The sequence below is a fragment of the Rutilus rutilus genome (assembly GCF_951802725.1).
Source record: "Rutilus rutilus genome assembly, chromosome: 18".
Lineage (NCBI taxonomy): Eukaryota > Metazoa > Chordata > Actinopteri > Cypriniformes > Leuciscidae > Rutilus > Rutilus rutilus.
Genome location: NC_140231.1, coordinates 20571372 through 20597141, shown reverse-complemented (window position 1 = coordinate 20597141; position 25770 = coordinate 20571372). Strand labels below are relative to the sequence as shown.

Genomic DNA, 25770 nt, shown 5'->3' with positions numbered 1-25770 from the left:
CATGGCATCGTGGATTCTATCAAATATCAACAGATAAAAAATCAAAACCTGACGCCTTCTGCTAGAAATCTTATAATGGGCCGTGGTTGGATCTTCCATCAGGACAACGATCCAAAACAAACATCAAAATCAACACAAAAATTTGTTGCGGAGCACAAAATGAAGCTTCTGCCATGACCGTCTCAGTCCCCTGACCTGATGAGTGGGCTGAACTGAAGAGAAGAAGCACCAACATGGATCTGGGAATCTGAAGGATCTGGAGAGATTCTGTATGGAGGAATGATCTCTGATCTCTTGTCAGGTGTTCCCCAAACTCATCAGGCATTATAGAAGAAGACTCAGAGCTGGTATCTTGTCAAAAGGAGATTGCAAAAAGTATTTAATAAAAGGGTGCCAATAATTGTGGCCAGCGTGTTTTGGAGAAAAAACATTTATTTCATAATGTGATTTCCCCCCCACATTCAATTCTTTTACTTAAATGAAAGGTTAGAATTTTGCAAATTTTTTGAATGAAAGATCAAAAGGATAAACGATGCAGATTTATTTTTTACAGCCAGTTTTGATCATATTTACCAGGGGTGCCATTAATTGTGGAGGGCACTGTATGTATGTATCTACATAATCTACATAATCATGTTAGCAACAAAGAAATTAAGCAGTCAGTAATAATTTATTTTTCTCATTGTTTCATTTTCAAGTACATTTTGATGTCACGTTCCATAAAACAGTATATGACTAAATAAAATGAACCATATGGTAACTGTAATTATGTTTGTCATGTGGCTGGAAAGAGTGCAAAACATGGACAAATAAAACAACCCTTGCAAAACACCTTCTCATATCTGTGGTTACTGCCAAAAAATGTTTGTTAAATACATGGTTGCATGTTTTGCCAAAGGTCAGCTATTTTTGTGAGGTTCATCTCCAAAATCTCATTGTATAAAGACACAAGTTCATATTTTGCAATTTAAGAGAAATTTCCTTTTGTATATTAATAATGAAATAACATTATCTATTAAAGCCTTGTAGATAATATTTCAATAGGTTTTTACAATGACTTTTCAGCCTCCTCCTGCTAAATGTATCTCTGTATTACAACTGTTTTTCCTTTTGAGACCAAATGTGAAGTAGTATTTAAATAAATATCTAAAGGCCTGGTCTCTCATGCCATATATTAGAGGACTTAGACATCTTGGAAAAATCATAAACACTACAAAGCAAAAATACATCACATTCATTGAAGTTATATAGTTAGTATAAATATAAATGACTTCTTGGATAACTCCAATTAAAATGGATGCAGCACAGAGACCCAGCTGTATTAGATGCAACAGAACAGTCTTGTTGGCTTTTTTGGCAGACATTTTATCACAGGAGGCTGTTTTAGCCACAGCAGCTATAGAGGCATAAGTGAATATAATAACAAAAGTCACTACGACAAAAAATATGCACGTAAAAGCTATGTCAAGTTTCTTATATATCTGCAGTCTGAAGAGAGTAGTTCTTGAGCAGAACAAATCCATTGCTATGTTTGTATCATTGGAATAAAAGATAATAATCTCAGACACTGATTGAATCCAGCTTAACATCCAAATAACACCAATGGCCATGTTAGTTCTTCCGTAGGTGGTGATTTCTGCATGTCTGAGAGGGATGCAGATGGCCACATACCTCTCCAGTGACATCAAAGCCAGATTTAATGTAGAGACCTGATAGAGAGCTGTTGCAGCAACGAGAAGGATGAGGCAGGCAATTTTCATAACAAAAAGCCTACAAACAGCACACACAAACAACACTACACTCATTAGAAGATTGAGCGTATCCACCCAAAGCATGTGACCAAACAAAATGTAGCGAGATGTCTCCTGAAAAACAGCCTTTTTCCTCAAAGTGAAGATCATGACTCCATTGACATACAGGAAAATAACACATGAGGACACAGACAAAAACGTTTTCAAATCTCGATCCACCAGTGATATAGTCAGAGTGATGTTAGATTTAGAATCGTTCAAATTAGACATATTCAGGAGCATACAAAATACCAAAAATGCTGTTATAAAACACTGAATAATACTGTGATCTATAAAGTCTTTGTACTGTAACTGCAAATCTCCAGGCTTGTGTCACCTATGTTGCTGAAGGTACAGAGAATGATCAGAGACCATCACACTTTAAATATCAGTGTAAAGCATAGGTCATGAACTACGTATGGAATCCCAGTGGTTTGGTTTGTGAAAACAACAACAACAACAACAACAGTAACACTTGGAGTGTATTTCAACATTAAGTGCCTGACTAACAGCATCAAGTTGAGCAAATCCCAGTGGTTTATGTTTCCTTGTGCGTTTGTGTGGAAATATGTCTTTAATTCTTAAAGCTATAAGACAGTCTGTGCATTTACCTCAGACTCTGTACTAACTATTTTTAAAAACACAGTTAGGCAAAAGATTTCTCTGATCTTACAGTTGGGAAAAGTTGATTGTGTGGACAGATGGTCAGTTAATGAAATTAATATATTTAATATCTCCTTCAATTTGTGTATTAACGGTTTAAAGAGTTTTAATGGAGTGTTTAAATCATTATTCGTTATTACACTGCTCTCTGGGATACTTGGTCAATCATGGGATTCAGCGATTTGATATTGTCCATGCAAAGTCGTCTAAGTTTATAGTGGTGAATGGCAGATCAGGGGTGCGTTTCAAAGCAATGTTAGCCAATATGGTCACAAGTTCCATTGTTATTATCACCATAGTTCCATGTTTCCCGAAACCATAATTCCACTGAACATTCGCAAACAGCATCGCAAAGTTGTGTGGTTAACGACAGCTCTCGACCTGTGGTAGAAGCATTAGTTTCTTGTTTGTATTAAATGTGAATAAAGTTTTAATGTATTACATTAAATACTTATCATGAGCAAAATAAGCAAGCTGACATTCAGTATACACTATATCTCTTTCATTTCTAATACATACAGTACAAATGTAATTTACGTCTTTAAGTTTGTCAGTAGATTAAAAGCACCGTTTTTAAAGAGTGTGCATGTGTGTATATGCTCTAGTATGTAAGAACGAGCCATTGAAACTGGCGGAGTGTGTAAAAGTGCAAATAGACCGCCTTGTTTGCAGAGGCTATTTACAGTAACTCCGCCCACTGATGTCTGGCCAGACAAAATTAAGGAAGATGATAAATTGTGGACAGTAGCGATAATGTTGGTGTAAGGCGTGGCCGAAAGTTTTGATGCAAATCGACCCGAGTTCGAATCCGCCTTTTGTCCAAACTCGATGTCCCTTTTCCCATCACATATCAGATTGTAAAGGCATTTATTTTCAATAAAAACAAATAAAATATTCGAAAAATATATGGAAATAAAGTGTCTAACGTGTGTTTAATAATAACGTTTTTATCAGTTAGGGTTAGGTGTAGGTAGGGCTTTATTGTCCCAATAAGGCGGCGTCCATTTAATAATTTGAATAGACAATAATTTACATTCTGTGTTATTATTGCATACAGTTTAATGTACAACAACACTGAGTCGTAAAAAGCATCTGTCACTATTTATAGGCTAAGTATAAATATCTTCCAATACTATTTACACTTATAGCAAAGGAAATAGGCCTAACGCTATTATTATATTGTGTATATCGCTATTTTCACTTAGTGTAAATAGCATATCGCTAAGAAAATGCTGCTGTTTTCACATAGTGTAAATATAATCTATTGCTATTAAAACTTAGTGTAAATATAATCTGTTGCTATTAAAACTTAGTGTAAATAGCAGCAATCGCTATTTGTACTTAAAGGGACTATATGTAGTTTTTCTACTAAAATGAATCCTTTTTTTATTGCCTGTGTGTGAAGGAGTTGTAATCTCACATTAAAATGATCCACTTGGCGGGTTTTGCTATTACCTCTGAAAGCAAGTATTCCTATTTCTATGTGAAGGCTCGGGGTCGGATTTGCCGCGAAATCCAGTGACGTGACTGAGACCTGCATGCGCGCTCCTGAGCCTCTCGCCTCGTCTACTGACTTTGCACTCAACAGCGACGACACTTCAACATATGACATGGAGTCTGCTAACACTAAGAAACGACCTGCTCACAGCACAACACAGACTCCAGCACAAACTCCACATAATGATAAAAAACAAAAAAAGGTTTTATCTCGTCAGGCCAAATGTGAATCGGATCAACTTCGGACGAAAACACGGATCAACATCGGCAGGGCTTTTGAATTATGGAGAAACCTCCGCTTTGTATTGGTTGCAATCTGAAACATCACCGCTAGAGGCCGCTGAAAACTACATATAGCCCCTTTAAACAGCATCTGTCGCTAAGAAAATATTTTCACTTAGTGCAAATAGCCGCTGTACGAAAATTTCAACATGGCGTGAACGCACCTTCATTTACCATCTAGTGAAAATAACTTCAGAGGACTAAAGCACTGTATTAATATTACGTAAAATTGTTGCAGTGCTAGTTTTGTTGCTTGGCCGAATATTTTGTATATACAGTTAAAAGACAATATAGCCTACAGGTAAAATAATATAATTTTGTGCTACTTCTTTACTTTCATATAAAAAATAATCTCCTAATATCCTACTATTATAATTAGTAGTAGTAGTAGAAGTAGAAGCAAAGTGTGGATTCCCACCTGCTGTGTAAAAGGGGGGAAAAAAGTCTCTTATTTATTTATTTGATTATGTGCATTAAAATAGGATATGCACTTACTGTGTTTATCTGAACCCTCAATCACATCCTGTCAGTCTTGAGGGTTACATCAGAATACTTGCAAACAGTCCCTTGCGTTTCCATTATAAAGCACATTAAATATTTAGTATAGGCCTATGTGTTTGTACAAAATAGGTCTCTGGGGGTATGAAATGTGGTGTTGATGTCTACCTGAGGAGGTTACTTTGGGCCACAGGGAGAAGAAAACCTTATGTTTGGCACATGCTGTCCTCTAGATGTGTGCCCTTATTATGGAGTGTGCTATGTAAACATTAAAGTATAAAATAAACACAAAATCTTAAGGGGATATTCTAAGAAGTTGGCATGTAGTGACAGACATGCTGATGAAACTTACTCTCCATTTGTCTAAGAATATAAAAATGTAAAGAGCTAATTACAAAGTTTCCATAAACATAAATATGATCTATCATGGTTAAAAGATAAAAAACTATTATACTAAAATAAATAAACAAAGAACATAGCATATGAATAGCTACATGCATATAGAGTGCATTACTTCTTAAGTATACAGAAGTTTAGGCCTATTTTAATTTCAAGCAAATCGAGCATTGGCTGTAATTGAATAGAACTTCAGTGGAGCTTTTATATATATTTTATGTATCCACACACACCATTGAATATTTCACACAGTTTTTGATTAGTTGTGTAAAAACTGAAAGCCATTTTCAGACAATTAGTAAAATGGTTTATGCTTTCAAAAATATGTATTATTTTACTATTTGTTTAGATTATCATAACGTTCGAAAAGTAAAGGCAATTTGAAAAGTAGCAAAAGCAACAGATGGAGGCATGGTAAAAATTCAATACTGTTTTAATGTGACATAAATATAGCAATAAAAAACAAACAAACCAATACACCGGCTATAGAGGATAAATCGCCTTATGAAATATTTTTTGTGAAGAAGTGATGTTTCAGTTTTTGAAAGATAAGCGTAGGGGAGAGCGGGGCACAAAGTAACGCTTTTTGACTTTCTCAGTTTGTGTAAATCTACTTATGGTTCAGAGTATTTTTTTTTTTTTTTTTACATTAATTTCCCACATGTCTAGTACAATTATGTGGTTTTGTTTTATCAATACAGCATATACTTTTTTCTTGATATACCCCGAAAGAATGGAAGTGAAATGTGACAACATGCCCCATAGGTGGGGTACATTGTAACATGTGTGGGGCACATTGTAACATGACCATATGACAGCTTAAATGTTATCTGATGATCTAATAAAAAATCTATACAAGACAAACTAAAATATTTTCTAAATAAAATACAATTATTAACTTTTTCATATAAAATAATGCCATTTTTAAATAATTAAATATAAACTCATTTTTGAGTTTTGACTACGAACACAGGAAAACGCAGCTATACAACATAGGTCAAAGCAAATAAATAATTAGTAATTTCTGAACATTGACTCTCAGTCTTTATTCACCTTTTTCTCATGTTTTCTCAATAGAATTAATAAAAGTATACAATAGGATATAATAGCATATTTCTAATAGGGGCACATTGTAACGCAGTGTGACAACATGCCCCACCTGCACAACTGGGATTTAAACCCAGCTAGTGTCTTCTGCTAGGTAGCGAAGCATTAAAGAACTATCTCAACTGTTAAATAACATATTGGAGATTAAAATAATATCAGATTTGGTTAATTTTAAATAAACACAAAAAATAATATTCTGCCAGGGGCGGGCAGAGGCAGGCAGGCTAAATACACATTAATTGCGCAGATATTAACATAAATAAATACATAATATTCTGTTAAAATAAACAGAAATAAGACTTATTCATGTTTCTTTATTTATTTTTATCGATTGCACCAATTAACTTAATTAATTAATCACGATTAATCGCCACTAAACAAAACATACTTTTTAACATATTTTATAAGGTAATAATTTCACAATTAACGTCCAAACTAATGTAGAAAAACATAAAGACAGTATATTTTAAATATTTGTCTAACAGGTAGGAAAAAAATAAAGAAATTGAAGTTATCAAACAGTTTGCACTGCATACATTTTAAATTGTACATAGATTATCCTTATTAAAGTAAAAAAAGATCTTTAGTCAAGAGCAGTGAGTGTTTTTCTCTGTTACCGTTGTTCTTTGATTAACTTTACTGACAGAAAGCTTTATTGGCTACTGTCTCTTTAAAACCAGCCGCTGACAGAGACACGGATCTCACACGCGCCTAATTCTCTCACAACTCTTTGCATTCATTTACGACTTTAACTAATTTAAGACTGCTCTTATGAGGATACTCGACAAAACGGACATTTTGACATAATTGCGTGTGTTAATGCCATCTCTCTCATGTTCGTCCATCCTCGGATGCTGCTGTTCTTCTTCGCGCGATTTTTCCCCCCAAACTACTTCAGCGGAAATCCCGCCCTGCAGCCGATTCTAAAGATTTTATTGGTCATGTGAATCACAGTACTGATTGCCTACACCAAACCACCAAACACTGATCTCTAAACCTACCCGTCATAACCTTAACCAATGAAATTAGCAGCAGGGCTGGATTTCCGCTTAACTGGTTTGCGCCCATTGGGATTTAAAAAAAAATAATTTATAGAAAGATTAAAAATACGGGAGAAATACGGGAAAATATTTAAACGGGATGATAGCGGGATAGCAATGTAAAATACGGGAGAATCCCGGGAAAAACGGGAGGGTTGACAGGTATGCAATAGTCTCTCCTCCTCTTTGCTTGCAATGTAACGCAAGCTCATGCACGCCGCAAGATGGCAGTAACTAACCTTGTCAAATGAAAACACAGAACACGAGGAAGTGGGTTGCTAAGCAAATCAAATCAAGCCTGAAGGCGCCGTAAACAGTGAACAAACGCTTACTGGATTAATATTAATGCTCGCTTTACAATCTTACCAGCTTTGCTGATCAATGAATGATTGGGGTGATTGTGTAAATCGTGGTACGCGTGCTAATTATAACTAGTCTGCTTTGTTTATGGCGTTGTGGAACTGGAAAAGGAGCGTAGATAGTCAGGTTGCTAGTTAGCTAACGTTAGCTGTTCAGCTAGTTTTACCCTAGTTACAAGATGGATAGATATCTGTAGCAAGACTTAACTAAAAACAAAAACTTGTATATAAACATGTTTTGGTGCACCTAAACAACCTGTAACAGTCTAAAGGTGTATTTATAGCCGAGATTATTATAGATGTTTATAAAGCAAAGTTTATCGATACAGTATAAAATAAGCACAAATATGTAAACAGAAATAGTGAATATATGTTGGAGCAAAAAAGAACAATTAAACAGAAAATATATTCTAATATTATAGTGGAATATGCTAATGCAGTGTATGAAATTGGTTATATGACCATTTGAACAGATGCATGTGATAACCAACATACTGCATAATGTAATTTCAGGACTCTTATGGCAGAATTGCATATAATTGGGCAGATCATTGGGGCCACGGGTTTCCCACAGAACAGCCTCTTCTGCAAATGGGGTGTACACACAGGTGTCTTATTTGTTTTATTTTTTACTATTTTATACTGTGTTAAAAACTGAAGTTTACACTAGCTGTACCAAAAAACACTGATCTTATAGACAATTATTGTGTTTTCCTTACATTTTTTAAAGGTGTAAAGATTGTTTTAATGCTTATTTGATGTGCCAAACTTTAGCCTATATAATATATAAAGTTAAACTAATAATAATATAAACTACAAAAACGTTTTCACTTTGTGCCATTCAGGAGGAGCATGGAGGCTTCTTGCTGGTCTGAAGGAAGGTCAAACTCAAGTGGACATGCCTCAAACAGGGGACATGGCATACTGGAGCCATCCCATTGATTTGCACTACACTACTAAGGGCCTACAAGGTATTTGTATTAGAGGTCGACCTATAGTAGATTTTACCAATACCAATAACTAGGTTGGACTGCACTGGCCGATAACCGATTAATCAACTGATAGTTTTTCAAATGGATTTACTGAATGAAAACTAAAATAGTGCTAAACTTTATTAACCAGAAAAACAAAACCGGCGCCACCGGTGGGCAAGTGATGTAGCCGGTGTTGCTTCTGAACGCCAGTAACACTGACTATCGTAGCAAGCCTAATGTATATGAATGTATACTCTCACACTTTGGGCCCTATCTTGCACCCAGCGCAATTGACTTTGTACACCGACGCATGTATCATTCCTATTTTGCGCCCGCGCACAGCGGACTTTTCCCTCCACAGATGCACGTCGGTAAACTAGGAAATGCATTTGCGCTCCCCGGGGCGGTTCAGCGCAAAGAGGAGGCGTGTTCCGGCGCAAACGTTCCCTGGTGCTATTTTGCAGGTTTAGAAAACAATTCCGCCACAGATCAGGAAAAACCTAGTCTAAAGTCAGTGGCGCGTTGCGCATGTTATTCATATGCTATTTTAAGGGCGCATGCTTGGCCATAATCAATGTAGCGTGTGCACAACGCGCATGCACTTTGCTTCTCTCATCTACACACAGACGCAGCAGTTCTCATTTTTAGAAAACCATACGTTATTACAAGGAAAAATATTAACACACGAGGGAAATCATTGTTGTGTCCATGAAGATGTGAATAGATGTGAATAAGTCTAGCTTACACATTTACCCACATTTTTATACGCCTGTTTAACCGAAGCTAATTTTGCTGGGTTTCTCCCATCCACATACAATGTCACTTCTCTGTCTTTTACGGCCCTGACGAGAACGTCGGTCTCCTCGGCTGTGAACCGCTCCTGGCGCGCGCCTGGCAAATCCGCCGTTATAATAGCAAACCGCCATGGAACAAGCGTGCCTGCTGTTAAAGGGAATGTGAGATGTCGCTCTGATTGGTTTATTTCACGTTACGCCCAAACCACACCTATGAATAATGAAGCTACTTCAGACCAACCCATTTTAGATTTGCGTCGGGTGTCATTTATCCCGCCGGTATAATAGCAACAGCGCCCAAGACCCGCCCACAAAGTTACTTCCGTTTCGCGCTTGATACTTGCGTTTCAGACCGTTAAAATAGGGCCCTTTATTTGCTTCTATTTTAGAACACTTGGTGATTATCTAATCAAAATGACAAAATATGGAGGTCGAAGCGTAGCGGCTAGGACAACTCACAGATATCGCACACCGGATACATCTCGCTCAATTCACGCTGCGGTCCAAAACAGTTTAATTACCAAACATGCAAAAATTCACTTCAAGAATAAACAAAGTGGCATAGATGAGTTTGAAGTTCGGCGTTTCTGATTTGTTTATGTTTCTGTCGGCTGCATGAACATATCAATTTGCTTTTTCACGTCACTAGCATTAAAAATGCAAATTCGCTGGCTAACGAATGCATAAAAGTGACCAGCTGGACATAAACTAAGGCAAATAGATGGTAACTATAATGACATCAAACATTTGGGTCGTCGTTTTTGTCACATTGTTTTAACTGCTTGATGTACTACTAATGTTAGCGTCCTCTGAAATCTCAACTGTAAACATACTGCTGTTCTCCACTAATGCAGCATCTAGTCCACAAATGAATTACTTTATAATGATATGAAAGCATGTGCTGTAGTTTACTGTGTACACCGTTTCATTGTCAATGTTTTAAATTCGCATCTGAAGTGTCCTGCTCACGTCTGTCTCACGTGTCAAAACAAACAGCACGAGGCGTCAGTTATTCCACCTCTAGAGGCCGCTCTTGTACTGTATTTTTGCCAATAACCGATTGTTCCAGCAATCGGCTATCGATGCCGATTAATCGACCTTTAATTTGTATTATGTTTTAGTGCCACTTAAACATGATTTAATATATAGGATGTGTTTTCTACTTCTAGGATGGCCAAAGCTTCACCTCCAAGTGTGGCATCAGGACTCTTTTGGGCGATGCCAGCTGTATGGTTATGGTTATATCCACGTACCATCAAGCCCAGGACAGCATCGCCTGCAATGCGCTACATGGCGACCGCTGGGATCCTGGCAGGATCAGCTTGCCGAGATGTTTGTCGGAGGAGGACCACAACTGCGCTCGCCAGATCTCATTTACAGTGGCGCAGACCGATACAGACTCCACACGGTTGGCATGGGCACAGTTGAACTAGAGCTGTGCGTTATTCTACGCCACTTTGACAGATATGGTGTGGAGAGCTGAGAATGGACTGTGGACTGATACACATTTCAGATCAGAGATATGAGGACTGAAAAGAAGGTAAAATATTTTGTTATATTGGACAGGAGTTTTTAACATAATGTAATGTGTGAATGTAAAGGTGAATAGTTAAGTATGTAATACAATGAGTTGAGTGAAATGGCAAGGATGGATTTACGTCTACAGATTGATAATGTGTTTTTGCGCTTTGGATCTTAAACAATACTTTTTTAATTTCATTTTTCTACATTTTTTGTACACTTTGTATGTTTTATAGAATTGTGTTTTGTTTTGATGCAATTAAATTTGGCAGTTTTCAAAGGTGAATCAAATCTGAATCAAACATTTTTAAATCGTTCATCATCAATGCTTGATGGGAAAGACCTTTCAAAGAAATGTGCATAGCCTAGTTCTTGTTTGTTAGTTTTTTATCTTTATGTAACAGGCTTTTTGTAGCAGGCTCTGTGTTTCGTAGATAGTGAGAGACAACTCTGTCACATTTTGCTCATTTCCTGTTTGGAGTTTTTAACTGTTTTAAGTGAGACTAAAAAAGACAAAATAGCAAGTTAGATCACAGCTCATTTTTGTGCATACTGTATGTTTCATGTATAATTGAGGACAACTCAAGGTTTTTAAAAACACAACTTTGTTCTCTGAATGGGCATGGAAACAGTTAAAAAAAGAAAACCGGTTGACACCATCCTGTTTCAGAAATGGAAACATTGGCTGTTAGAAGTATTTTAATGCACTGTTTCATGTCCTGCTTATGCTGAAGTTCATCAGTTCCTCTCTAAAATCTGTTTCTTTATTTAGACAAAAAGAGAGCTGGGGGAGGGTTGGTTTTTTTTACGCTGAGGAATGTGCAGTTGTCATCATTTGGTGGCTCTGCTAATTCGCTGTTAAAATCTGCTTTCTTCGAAGAGTTCTCAAGTTTGAAAGTAGGATACCCTCTATGGGAATTGCGTCTGCATTCTGTAAACACAAGCTGTGGAAGATATTTCAACAGATAAACTGCTGTGCTAGCATACTTTCTGTGTTGTGCGATTTAACGGTTCCCTTAACATACCCAGCTAACCTATTTAAAAGTGCACTCATTTGTTTCTTACTCATTAAAAATGATTTACATACAAACAAATGAAGGATACTTTTGAAAAAAGTATTTAAAATCATGTGTACTCACACATGAGAAAGGCTGTCGGTAGCCTAAAGGCCACGATAACTGCCATCAAAGTTTAGCACAACACCGGAATTTCCACATGAAAGAAGGTAGAGCCCCAGAGCACAGCTACCTTTTACGTAATTGTCATGAACCAATCGCAGTTCAGCGTGAAGTTTTCCAGAACGTTTGCACTGGCAAGCACCTTTGTTTGGCCAAATCGTGTAAAAAAATGACATCATACCCATTTGTTTTTCGATTTTGCAATGGAGAGGATCACCTGACCAGGTAAACTCTACTCACTTTATCCTGGTTGCTTTTTTGTGTGATGTCCAACCCGACTGTTATATCCTGTTCTCACAAATGTGAATAAAAAAAAAAATCATTCTAATTCTATGAAAATATGAAAGTTCACACTACAACTATAACAATAATGACACAGAGGAACAATATCACTGGAATGGATTCACTTTCAGAATATTTTTTTTTCCAGCTGTTGAATGATAAAAACAGTGACCACCTATCAGAATCCCCAACCCGATTTGTAGGAACTTCAGCATTTTGCGCGGCATGCAATTATAAACAAAGTTTTAATGCATTGGTGTGGATGCTAATATGGTTATTATCTTTATAATTATCGTTCTTGGTGTGAACGGGTCTTAAAGTATATAGTATAAAGTGATAATCATTCTAAGTCTATGAGAATAGGGAAGTCCACACCACAGCTGTATCGATAATGACATAGAGGAATGATATCATTGGAATCACTTTCAGATTTTTTTTTCAGCTGATGAATAAAAAAGAAAAATTTACTATGAATCAGAATCCACCCGACTTTTAAAAGCTTGAGCATATAAATTGAAAGACGTCATAACTGCACTGCACACTTAATAAATAGAAAGTTATCGTGCCTTGGTGCAGATGCTTATGGTTATTGTTATAGGTATTTTATAGTTCTCGTTCTTTGTGTGAACAGGCCTAAGAAGGCTTTAATGTAGTATGAGTGGGTTGTTAAGGATTCTATCCTGAATTCTTGTTTAATTAAGGAAAGAATTCATAACATCTTGTTTCATTCTAAATGTTTAATTCTTTGTTGGGTGGATGGCAATAGCCAGCTGACTCCAGGCATGTGAATGCCATCATGAGTTGAACTAAACACTTTGCCTCACATATTGTCCACAGTGCGGGGTAAATCTTCAGGGGAAACTACTGTGCTAAAAAGGAAGTGTTGTGTCATTTGGTTAAACTGTGCTGCTTCCTTTTCCTCTTTTGTCATTCCTTGAGTTGAGAGCAAACTGTTCAGAACAAGAGGATGGCACGCGAAAATATCTGATGTTACTTTGAAGCTCAAATACGTGTATTTGTTTTTTTTCTGTTGAGCGGGACACAAGAAACCGTTGAGGTTATCGAGTGGAAACTATGTACTATAAATTAAGCATGGTGGCTTGTGAGGACATCTATTGTGTACGTTCATTGGACCTCTGACTTCGTTGGTGAGTTTTGTTTGTTTTTTCCAGATCCATTGTGTGTTGTGCCAGCATCCACATCTCAGTAATGTTTGGTTTCTGATTCAGGCCGTTGGGTTTGAAGTGAAGAAGACAACACCAGCTTATGCTGTAGCAATGCTAAAGTGACGACACCATTACATCTAGAAGTGCTCGAGACCCTTTAACCATCCTGTAAGCATCCATTGCCACGCCACACTCAAAGACTGAAGATAAATTCCAGCAACGCTGACCATGAGAGCGGAGAGCTTATTTCTAGCATTCCAGTGCCTGTTGGGATTTGTGCACTATAGCAAAGCATTATCAACATGCAATCCTTTAGACCTGGAACTGATAAAGAGAAAGCGCATTGAAGCCATTAGAGGACAGATACTCAGCAAGCTACGACTGCCTAAGGAACCAGAAGTAGATGATGAAAAGGAGTTAGAAAACATCCCAGCAGAACTGATCTCAGTGTATAACAGCACTGTAGAGCTAAACCAGGAGCAGGCGGCAGATCCTGTACACCAGCCTATAGAAGATCCTAATGAGGAGGGATACTATGCTAAAGAGGTTCACAAGTTCACAATGAGGTCGGGTGAGTGGGTCTGTCCTTTCTCTATTGTCTAGCCTGTTGATTATTGAATTATTATTACATTACCTTTCTTAGTGTTAGAGCCTAAGATGCCATGTGCCTGCCGATTTCCTCAGAGAGCTGAGGGTGTGTGCAAATTATCTGACCACAAACAGGAAGGAAGGCTGCTAAGAGAATGCTAATGAAGTGACTCAGATCCTGGATTTAATGTTTCTTGGCAAACTACAGTATCACTCAGATCCAGTCATCCCTTGATCTATTATTGTGTCTTAAATCCATATTTGGTCTATTATGACAATACTGGTTTGGGAATGTTTTAGTGTTGGTTGCAGTCACTCATTTTGAGGTTTCCCATGCTTTTCACAAACATTATATATTTGAAGAGTTCCTTCTGGAATTTTCTTCTAGAATGATCATTTTTATTAAGCTCGTATATTTAAGTTCAGTTATTTCACTTACCTGACCTATTTATTGTCATTTAAGTGAAATTACTTAACTTAAATATACAAGCTTGAGAAAAATGACCATTCTAGAAGAAATTTTCAGATGGCGCTTAGAGGCTTTTGCATCTGAACTCTTCATTTATGTATTTGTGGTCAGTAATATGTTTTTTTTTATTTTTAGATTAAAAAAAAAAGTATCACTCAGCTCCAAAATCCCTTGATCTATTATTCAATATATTGTATTTGTATTAGTTTATTCAGATGATTATGATTAATTTGAGTCATCATTCAAGTATTACCTTTTGATTGCATTTTGTAAACTGATTACTTTTATAAAGTACCAACATATCAGTTGTGCAGGATGGCTATTTTATTGGTACATATGGAGCCCTGTTGTCATTCTCATAAAACACATCTTTTGTTCTCTACTTTTCTTTTAGCACTGTATATAAAACATACATACATACTTATTTCCAGACATGTTTCCAATCAGTTTTGCTGTCTGTCTAATCACCAGAGAAGGATAACACAGAGCGGTTGATACGGTTCAACATCACAGATATAAAGCACAAATTGGGTTCGAACCCAATGATCTCCCAGGTGGAGCTCCGTTTGCGCATCAAGGAGACTAACATGCCTGATTCAGAGCAGAGATTGGAGCTGTACCAGGGCACTATGGAAAAGGCTCGCTACCTGAATTCACGCTTCATTTCCAATCAAATGAAAGGCAAGTGGGTGTCGTTTGATGTGACGTCGACCTTAAAGGACTGGCTGCAGAAAACGGGTAAGAATCAGTGCTCCCTGCCACAAGCTACACTACACATTGCTGTATTTTAGAGCTATAAATCCCATGTTTGGCAGAACTATTTTCTAATAAAATCATAAAATTAACATAGCGTGCCAAGTAGCTCATTTAGCAAAACACATCAAAAGACCCTTGGATCTCCCACTAAAATAGTCTAAACAACTTTTTAATTTACTACATTTAATAACTATAAGAAGTAAGCTTTTGGACACAAACTTGTTACCACGTGATTTGTAATCTGATCATAAAAATAAAAGCTAATTCAAAATATATGTATTCAGTTAGTACATAAATAAGCTGAAATTAACACTGCTACAAACTAAACCGTGCAAACCTGTCACATTCTAAACTTTTCTATTTTTTTCTATTTAAGTCTGATGTTGACAATGTTTATTTTTATATTACTGAAAACACGGACACTGTGTTTTATACATAAAGTGTTTATTACATGAAATAAAATGTATCAATGACAAATTAAACTTTCTCTAAAATGTGATTCATAGATCCGGAGCAAGGATTTCAGTTGAAGGTGGCCTGTAATTGTAAAACTGAGGATTTTCAATTCAAAATAGCAGGTTTGTGAGTTAAAATTCAAATCCTGTATGTCTTGAGGTTGAAAGGACAAGCTAATATTGCTATTTGTGTATGCAGGTTTATCTTTATCATCAAGAGGTGACAAAGCCCCCTTACCAGAGCCAATGCCCCACATTTTGGTAATGTCTCTTCCTGCTGACGGCCACAGCCCAAAATCTCGCAGAAAACGGCAAACTGATGCAGTTTGTACCGAGTGAGCCTTTTATGATTCAGCATGAAAGAAAACTGACATTCCTTTTATATATAATGTTTATGTATTATATCAAAAGCCTCACAGTGTGTCACCTTTATGCTTAATGCAGAAAGTCTGAGGGCTGCTGTGTGAGGAGCCTGTACATTGACTTCCGCAAAGACCTGGGCTGGAAGTGGATACATGAACCTTCTGGTTACAATGCCAACTATTGCACTGGCTCTTGCTCTTACGTCTGGACTTCAGAAAACAAGTACTCACAGGTACCAATCAGGACTAACAGATGTTTCATAACTGGAGCGTTTAGATATGATGTGTCTGATGTGGTCCGATTTTGTTTGCCTACAGGTTCTTGCACTGTATAGGCATCATAATCCTGGTGCATCTGCTCAACCCTGCTGCGTTCCTCAGGTTCTAGAGCCACTGACCATCCTTTACTATGTGGGGCGCCTACATAAGGTCAGAATCGGATTTTGATCACTTTCATCGGTGCTCAACAGAAACTTAATCTAATTAATGCTCAATGTAACTTTTTTCAGGTAGAACAGCTGTCAAATATGATTGTGAAGGCCTGCAAGTGTTGCTGAAAGTGTCGTTTCCGTTTGGTCCTGATCTTGAGGTCCAGTATTTTCTGAGGGGAACTATTTTATTGCTGTTCTTTTCTTTTTTCTTTTCTTTTTCAACTTGTCAACACTGTATCACACTTAGATATTGCAGTATTGCTTGTTTTGTACTGTACATTTATGTTGTGAATAACATTTTACATGCTGTCATTGAAGTGGACATATTCGTTGTTTGATATAAAGATGCTCAAAATGTTTAATATTGTTTAGCTGATGAATCATATTGTGACTGAACATTTTCACCACAGTTCAGGTGTAGGTTTTAAATAGTTTTATTTAACATTAAAACACCTGTCTCTTTTTTTCCCAGAAACATCTGAATAAAATGTTCCAAATGAAAACTGTTGGACATGTGTTTACTGTACAGACTGAATAAAGTGGAAAATTATATTTCTCTCAGCTCTGTTTTCAGAAGATTCTGTACTTCCAGGTCAACAATAAGCATATAACTCGTTGTTCTGATGCCTGGACTCAATTTATGCTTAGTTATGCTGTTGGCATTGAAAAAAACATCTTTGTTTTTAAATATGTGCTTGCAAATAATTTTTTCATTATTTTAAAAGTTGTTTTTGTTTTGTAATTAATCATTTTAAAACACTGCTTTAATATCATTAGCTCCAGAACTAAGCAATGTTGCTAAAATGTATAGTAAAATTAATTTTTTTAGAGCCAGAGCTGTTGGTGTGTAACTTTATTGCTGTATAATTGTGATCACCCTTCAATGTTATTTTAATGTATGTTGAGCTGTTTTTCCCCGTCTCCACATTTGTTACAGGTGTTCAGGAAAGGCAATTTCCTGCCAGCTATTTTGTTGTGGCTTCAGAGCTGGCAAGGCTTTTGTTGTTCGATTTTATAAAGGAAGTGAATTAAAAGTGGTATGTTTGAATGCTGTATAATACGCTGTTTGTACACAGCATTTTATTTAATGATCTTACTGAAAATATAATAGAATTACAGTTAGTTAACAAAAATGAATTATCTTGAAAATAATTAACTGTACAGTAGTGGCCAAAAGTGATGTGTGGAGGGAATTTTTGTTTTAATGACCATGCAAGTTTGATTAAATCATTAAAATATGAGAAAAATGTTTTATATTGTTTTTAAATATGAGAGCAGATATAATATTTTAGATTACATTTTTTTTTTCTGACACAATTATTTGTCAAAAAAGGCAAACTACAGCTAAAGGTTTTATTTACAGTTTATATATATATATATATATATATATATATATATATATATATATATATATATATATATATAGGCCTACTACTGGTCAAAAGTTTTATGTAAAAATGTTTTGAAAAGAAGTCTCTTCTGCTCACCCAGGCTGCTTTTATTTGATAAATATATATATATATATATATATATATATATATTATTGTGAAATATTATGACAATTTAAAATGACTGTTTTCTATTTTAATATTAAAATGTAATTTATTCCTCAGATGAAAGCTGAATTTTCAGCATCATTTCTCCAGTCTTCAGTGTCACATGATCCTTCAGAAATCATTCTAATATGCTGTTTTTATGCTCAAAAAATATTATTGTTTTCAATGTTGAAAAAACAGTTGTGTACAATTTTTTTCCAAAATTCTGTTCAAAAGCACAGCGTTTATTTAAAATAGAATATTTTCCAACATTATAAATGTCTTTACTGTAACTTTTGATCAGTTTAACTCATCCTTGATGAATAAAAGTATTAATTTATTTTATTTCTTTCCCCCAAAAATAAAATAAAAATTCTTACTGACCCCAAACTCATCATAGCATCATGAAATAAAAATGTAAAAAACTGTTTTCAACATTGATAATAATCATGAATGTTTCTTGAGCATCAAATCATCATATTAGAATGATTTCTGAAGGATCATGTGACACTGAAGACTGGAGTAATGATGCTGAAAATTCAGCTTTGATCACAGGAATAAATTACACTTTACTATATATTCACATAGAAAACAGCTGTTTTAAATTGTAATAATATTTCACAATATGACTGTTTTTGTTTGTGTTTTTAATCAAATAAATGCAGCCTTGGTGAGCAGAAGATAGTTCTTTTAAACACATTAAAACCTTTGACCGGTAGTGTATATATATATATATATATATATGTGTATGTATGTATGTATGTATGTATGTACAGTGTATGTATGTGGGGCAAAAGCTCACAAACATGCTCAAAAAACAGAATTAATAAAAAATAAATTAATATAACTATACAACCACAGGAGAGAGGCAATGATTGAGTCGAATTTGAGGATTCTTTAAATTTGTCTCCTATGCTGCCATCTAGTGACACAACTGGGGTGAAGATAAAGTAGTGTTACTTGCACTTTTGACAAATGAATACTGATATATTTAGGAAAAGCCATCTAATGTGATTACATTTTTGTTGATGAAAGGTATTTTGGCAATCTGAGTTTTCAGAATAATTATTCGACTGGCAAGGAATTGTGTTGCAGGCTTTTCCAGTCCTCATGTTAATTCATTTACACAATGTAAATCTTTGGCGCCCTCTACTGGTTACACATCAACTATACTTTCCCTACGATTCAGAACTGTTTTAAAAGTGCTTGTCTAGCCTGCTATCCAGTTACAGGGTTAAGGAAACATTTATCTATTTATTTAAAACTAAAAGTAGTGAATGAAATAAGATATTCTTGCTTTTACTTGACTTCAGTGTTGTAATATTGTGATCATGATCTATTCTAAACAAGACGGTTTCCTGTTTATTGAAACTAAGGTGGGAAGTTGATTACAGTGATTATCACTTTTAATCCGCTAACAAACTCTTTTAGCTGACAGAGATATAATTAATCCTCTGCAATGAAAATTGCTTTCTATTGGCCAACAAGGTTAAGATACCGCCAAATATTGCCCGTTTATAAGTTGGATTGTTTTACGATGGCTTTGTTTTCTGAAAAGCAGAGTCTGAGCCAATAAAAGCTTGATAAGGCTGGTATAATTGTGTATGAATTGCAGGGCACAAAAGTCAATCTTGTATAATACAGTTAATATTTCTCTAACAAATGCTTCAAGTATCCTAAAACAAGCACATGACGTCAGCAGAAATAACCATTGTGCATGAAGAATGTGAATGCAGTCAAGCTGACAACCAATTTTAATTGTTACTTACAATTGAAGATCACAAGTTGACAAATATTTTGGCAAACTAAATATTCATTTAGCTTCATAAAATAGGAATGCATCCAGAGATTTCAGTTTGTGCAGATTGTAAAATCTGTTCTGTGGAAGAAGGATTTGAGGCAAAAATCTGTTTATCTTCTATTTATCTTAGTGAGATAAACGAAATGACCCAAGACACTGAAAAGATACTGAACATCTGATATGGAGAACTCATAAACCATGCAATTTACTTTCAAGAAAACTGTGCCAAGTACATGTCAGAGCTTTCTAAAACGTAATTTCATGTACAGTAGTAGAAGTCAAATTTTACAGTATGCCTCTCATAATGTCAACATATTTTGGAAAAGTCAGATGTAATCATGACATTTTTTTTTAGATGGAATGAACTGATGACGCCTGTTTTCTTCACTCTACCATTCCTGTACAGTCTTGTCCCACACTAGCTGCCCATGCGGCTCTTTGGCTCCTTCAGGCAGCATGGCCAGATACACAGGAGTTTCTGCTCCTTCCTCTGGACTCTTGGTAGCATTTTGTCCAGCCATGTCAGTTCGCACCAATCCTGGACAGCAAGCATTCAGGAGGATACCATCACCTGGCCTCGTCTCGCTGAGAACTCGAGCCTGGATCTTTGATAGCACAGTCGCACCAATCTAAAAAAGAGACAGAAAACAAAAACAATTCCTTTTCTGACTGATTTTTGTCTGGGCCTGCTTATTGCTTAAATACACAACGTAGCAAATCAGGCTCTTGGTATGTTAGGGGCTGCATCCGAAAGTTTAGGCAGCTGAACTGTTGCCTTGCTGGCACTGCCCTATCAGCAAATTACTTTGCAGGCTGCGTTTGCATTTGAAGGGACCACACAAAACTGATTTTGGACAGAATTCTAAGGCAGCATGCCGGCTTAATGATCTGCAACAAAATAAAGGGAGCTTTGGTGATAACTAAGTGAAAAAATAATAATAATAATAATTTCACTTAAATGACAATTAATAGGTCATTTTCATTGGCTTTTAAGTGAAATTACTGAACTTAAATATACGAGCTTGATAAAAATGATAATTTTAGAAGAAAATTTCAGATGGCACTTAGAGGCTTTTGCATCTGAACTTTTCATATATATATATATATATATATATATATATATATATATACAATACTAATTTCTCGCTGGAAAAGGTTGGTCAAAAACATGCATTTATACACAAACTGACCACCAACTGCAACTTTCAGATACTATTTTTATTTTTTAGCTCAACTGTCATGGAATGGAATGGAATGTACAGGATTGTGGGATATCATAGGCAGCAAAGGAAATCAATAAGATGAAGGTCTCTCAGTACAGGATAACATAACACAATCATTGGATTCGGACATGCCTTGTTACCTTTCCACCTTCGTATGCTGCCTAGAGAGGCAGCTTTTTTCCCCCCGATTTCGGATGCAGCCAAGGACAAATAAAGATGTTTGTTACCTTGGTGGTACCATAGGCAGTGTTTGGCCAGCCCTGAGCCGTATGATCCCCTGTCTGTGCAGCATGAACAAATTCTCCCATCAGCAGGCACAACTCCTCCTCTGACAAATCTTTATTTCTGAATCTGAAAACAAAAAAATACTTGATTTGCTGTTTACTTTACCTTATCACTTATTATAAAAATTGATTCACACACTTTGCCTGTAGTTCAGGATTGCACTGGTCAAGGGATTTCTTGCTAACAAAGCTGGACACATTGACCACTCGAGCATTGGGTCGAAGTATCGGCAGAAGAGCATGACACACCCACAGTGTTCCCCAGAAGTTGGTGCGCATGGTCACTTCAGCCTGTTCTCCAAATGGCTCTGTTGCGGAATCTAGATAAAAGAAGAGTGTTTCAAATGGATGTAAATGGATGCAGAATGTGTTTTTGCAAAAAAAAAAAGAAGAAAGTAAAAAAAAAAAAAAAATGCAAGGGTTTAGAGACGCTTTTTTTTTTTTTTTTATGCATGTTTAAATAAAAAATATTTTAAAAAGTGGCACTGTGGAATGCTGTGTGAACGTGCCCCAAATTAATAGAATGGTGTGAAGATTTTAACACAGAATGCTGTATGGACCGATCATAATATAATTAAAATAATATAATCAGTGTTGGGTGTAATGCATTGCTAGTAATTACTTACTTTTCCCTTAAAAGTAAAGTAAGGGATTACTCTTAATTTGTCTGTAATTCAATTAGTTACTTCTGATGCAATTTCAATACTGTATAGCACAGTTCTATATAAAACAATAGTGGATTTAACAGATAGATTTAATGTCTGATGTTTAAATGTATGTTTTTAATGTAACCTTCTCCCTTTAAATACTTTGGTCAGTTCAAGAAAAAAGTATGCAATTTTATTTATGATGAAAGAATTAAAAGAGCAGTTTCAAGCCTATCCTTGTATTGGTCAGTATGGAATTGTGTTGATATGGGATTTAGAAAGTAATTAGTAATAAGTAGCCTAATGCAATACTTTTTTAGAGAGAGTAGCCTACAGTACAGTAATCTAATTACACTGCTGAGGATGTAATTAGTAGTTAGGTAATTATTTTTTAGAGTAACTTACCCAACACTCATAATATAATCTAATATAGGCTACAGAATGTTTTAATTGTTCAATGACACTTTTAAAGCATTTAAGGCTTAAAGATTTACGCAGGTCTGCGTTGAAAAACAGAACATTCAAAACTAACTTTTGAAGGCAATTCCCGCGTTGTTGATAAGAACATCCAGGCCGCCGTACTTCTCCTCCAGAAACTTCTTGAGTTTTAGAGAGCTTCCTTGGTCACAAATATCAAGTTGATGGAAGATTACGTTTTTGCACCCCTCCGCTTGGAGTCCAGCAATAGCCTCTTGTCCCAGTTTCTCATTCCGTGCAGTGAGGAGAATATCTCCTTTGAAACCTGCCTTGCACAGCCCTTTAACAATTGCCAGTCCGATGCCCTTATTTGCCCCTGTAACTACAGCCACTTTTTTGGACATTGTGGGTTTCTATTGTCTGCCGTTAAGCGAAGAAATGAAGTCACGAAAAATAAAGGATTTGCTCTGGTGTTTAATGCTGAAATGCTAGATTCTGAAAAGTTCCTCACTTTGCGAAATGCACGTAGCTCCTCCTCTACAACTGTCAACAAAAGAAAGTGCAAGTCATGCTTACTTTTGCTTTCATTGATAACATTGATTGATAGCTTTTTTTATTGCCCACGAGTAAATTAAATGCATTATGTTATAAAAAAAAAATTATATGTGATATTGAATGTTATAAAATAGTGTAACGTGTTCAAATGCTGTTCTGTTACAAATAAGGATGCATTTAAAGTTAAAGGGATAGTTCACCCAAAAATGAAAATTCTGTCATCATTTACTCACCCTCAAGTTGTTCCAAACCTGTATGAGTTTCTTTGTTCTGCTGAACACAAAGGAAGATATTTGGAAGAATGTTTGTAATCAACAGATCTCGGTCCCCATTGACTTCCATAGTAGGAAAAAAATATACTATGGTAGTCAATGGGGACCGGGATCTGTTTGGTTACAAACATTCTTCCAAATATCTTCCTTTGTGTTCAGCAGAACAAAGAAACTCATACAGGTTTGGAACAACTTGAGGGTGAGTAAACAATGATAGAATTTTCATTTTTGGGTGAACTATCCCTTTAATATTTTACTTTATTCATTTTGTGTAATTTGGATGTTCAAGTTGAATATGGAAAAATGCTCAGCCACCTGGGGAGTTGTGAGGGGAACCACAGAGAGAGGAGATATAGTGCTTCGCTGGTTCAAGTGTGGTTCTTCTTATAAGGCGTGGTGTGTATGGCGTGGGCTGTGGCCGACAACAGCCTCTAATAAACACCTGATAGCACACGTACATCACAGAGACAACTATTAGATGTGCGTGTTTACATCTGGAAGACGTATTTTTTTGGAGTGTTTGCTCATCTGCAATACGTCTATAGGAACATTTCCCACTAAACATTGGACGTCGGATAGACGTGCAGATCATGTCTATATTGGGTCCGTAGGTCCATGACCAATTCTGGACAATCATCTATTCGACGTCCAAACTAGGTCCACTATTTGGACGTCCAACCATGTCCCAACTTGGACATCATATTGACGTTCAACATTGGACCTTTGAACTGGGTCATTTTTTTGGACATCTATTGGACGTCTATGACAGGTGTAGGACATTTACATGATTACTATCTAATTTTTATTTTATTTACAAATATCAACATGATTAATACATATGAATGCAGATTATTTATAATTATTTAAGATCATTTTCCAAAAACTCCATTTGATCGTCAGCATCAGGTGATAACTGGAGATGCGTACAAAGGTGTGATGCTGTAGCTCAAACAGTGGAGTGTTGATGCTTGTAATGCTAAGATCACGGGTTTGATTCCCAGGGAGAACATACATTGATACATTTTCAATATTTCACACTATTACACTTTATACGTTCAATAGCATTGCAGTCACATCATGTAGGAAAGTCAAGCTGTTCCACTGGTGTCAGTGGCTGGTGTTGTAGGAGAGGTCAATCCAGGCAAAAGAATGCACAGACACTCACAGACAATCGAGGAAGTGTCTGACAAAGTCCCACGGAGGTCCTTACACCATTACAGTGAAACAAGTCAGATGTACAGAGGGGAGGGTATGATGTGTTTACTTAAACATGTAGTTAAATGCAAATATTTACTTGTGAATCATTTAAATATAAAAATATTACTGCAGACTTTTTGTGGTGAATGACTTTCAGGTAAAATTTTGTTCAGACTTTCCTATTATTACCCTAATAAAAAATATATTAAAAAAAATATCACTAACAGTTATAAGACAGCCTGTGAGTTTTACTTGCTCTTTTGTTTTCAGATGGTGGTAAGCCCATTCATACAGAAAGCCCAATCACTTTATTCAGGAAGTCTCACTCACTTTCAACCCCTTTTGACAGTGCATATGTGTTTCACCATGCACCTTTTACAAAATTCCCAATACTAACTTGGTCCCCGTAAATCATGCATCCCTTCCTAGCTTGAATACATTAATAATGGACATGTTTGAGTGTGGTAATGTGTGCTTATCCTACAGCTGGGTCTCCTGACCACAATATGGCCTTTGACAGAACAAGCATTACAAAAAGAGGATGCCCCTTCATCTCCTATTGTCATTCATAAGGTACCTTGGCACATTTTGATCACATATTCAAAGAAGAAGCCATAGACTGTCCTATTTTTTCCTCTCAGATTTGTTCATATTCTGTATTGAATTGTTCCCATTCGATTTGAATCACATTCGATTTACATCACCATCAATTCCATTCACTATCAATTAACATTCAATTGACATTTGATTCAATTTAGTTCACATTTGATTAAATTCAAATTAAATTCACATTTTCAGTTGACTCGAATCACATTCGATTCACATTTAATTCACATTCAATTCGATTCACATTCAATTCACATTTGATTAAATTAAATTCGATTCAATTAAATTTATCTTCGATTTACATTTGATTCACATTTCATTTCATACACATTCAATTATCATTCGATTCTATATACATTCAATTCACATTTGATTCAATTAAATTCGATTCAATTAAATTTATCTTCGATTTACATTTGATTCACATTTCATTTCATACACATTCAATTATCATTCGATTCTATATACATTCAATTAACATTCGATTTGGTTCATATTCGATTCACATTCAATTAACATTCAATTTCATTCACATTTGATTAACATTCGATTCGTTTAACATTTACTTTCAATTCACATGATTCCATTAACATTATCATCTGATTCGATTTACACTCAATTCACA

General features: G+C 35.9%; 4 protein-coding genes across 5 annotated transcripts; 2 read left to right on the top strand and 2 right to left on the bottom strand.

Annotated features, from left to right (window-relative positions):
* Positions 1-1061: 1061 nt before the first annotated feature.
* LOC311276613 (odorant receptor 131-2-like) lies at positions 1062-2047 on the bottom strand (the record flags this gene model as incomplete). The annotated part of the gene is made up of 1 exon (XM_084386398.1): positions 1062-2047. Exon 1 carries the CDS (start codon positions 2031-2033, stop codon positions 1062-1064), a length of 972 nt encoding a protein of 323 aa, XP_084242524.1. The 5' UTR covers positions 2034-2047.
* Positions 2048-7515: 5468 nt separating this feature from the next.
* b9d2 (B9 domain containing 2) lies at positions 7516-13661 on the top strand. Of its 2 annotated transcripts, XR_014625131.1 has the most exons (5): positions 7531-7685; positions 8146-8240; positions 8478-8603; positions 10570-10940; positions 13554-13661. XR_014625131.1 is itself a non-coding variant. In XM_084386734.1 (4 exons), the coding sequence occupies exons 2-4, from the start codon at positions 8153-8155 to the stop codon at positions 10881-10883; spliced, it is 528 nt and encodes a 175-aa protein (XP_084242860.1). In that variant the 5' UTR covers positions 7516-7685; positions 8146-8152; the 3' UTR covers positions 10884-12404. The 2 variants fall into 2 exon arrangements, 1 of the variants encoding a protein (XP_084242860.1); XM_084386734.1 differs by lacking the exon at positions 13554-13661 and having other exon boundaries at positions 7516-7685; positions 10570-12404.
* tgfb1b (transforming growth factor, beta 1b) lies at positions 12973-17169 on the top strand. Its single transcript, XM_084386733.1, has 8 exons — positions 12973-13529; positions 13611-14118; positions 15076-15342; positions 15867-15938; positions 16015-16150; positions 16260-16410; positions 16496-16606; positions 16687-17169. The coding sequence occupies exons 2-8, from the start codon at positions 13776-13778 to the stop codon at positions 16732-16734; spliced, it is 1128 nt and encodes a 375-aa protein (XP_084242859.1). The 5' UTR covers positions 12973-13529; positions 13611-13775; the 3' UTR covers positions 16735-17169.
* A 2710-nt stretch (positions 17170-19879) lies between these two features.
* cbr1l (carbonyl reductase 1-like) lies at positions 19880-23093 on the bottom strand. The gene is made up of 4 exons (XM_084386585.1): positions 22631-23093; positions 21591-21771; positions 21395-21518; positions 19880-20573 (listed from the first exon to the last, which is right to left on the bottom strand). Exons 1-4 carry the CDS (start codon positions 22917-22919, stop codon positions 20334-20336), a joined length of 834 nt encoding a protein of 277 aa, XP_084242711.1. The 5' UTR covers positions 22920-23093; the 3' UTR covers positions 19880-20333.
* Between the last annotated feature and the right edge of the window lie 2677 nt (positions 23094-25770).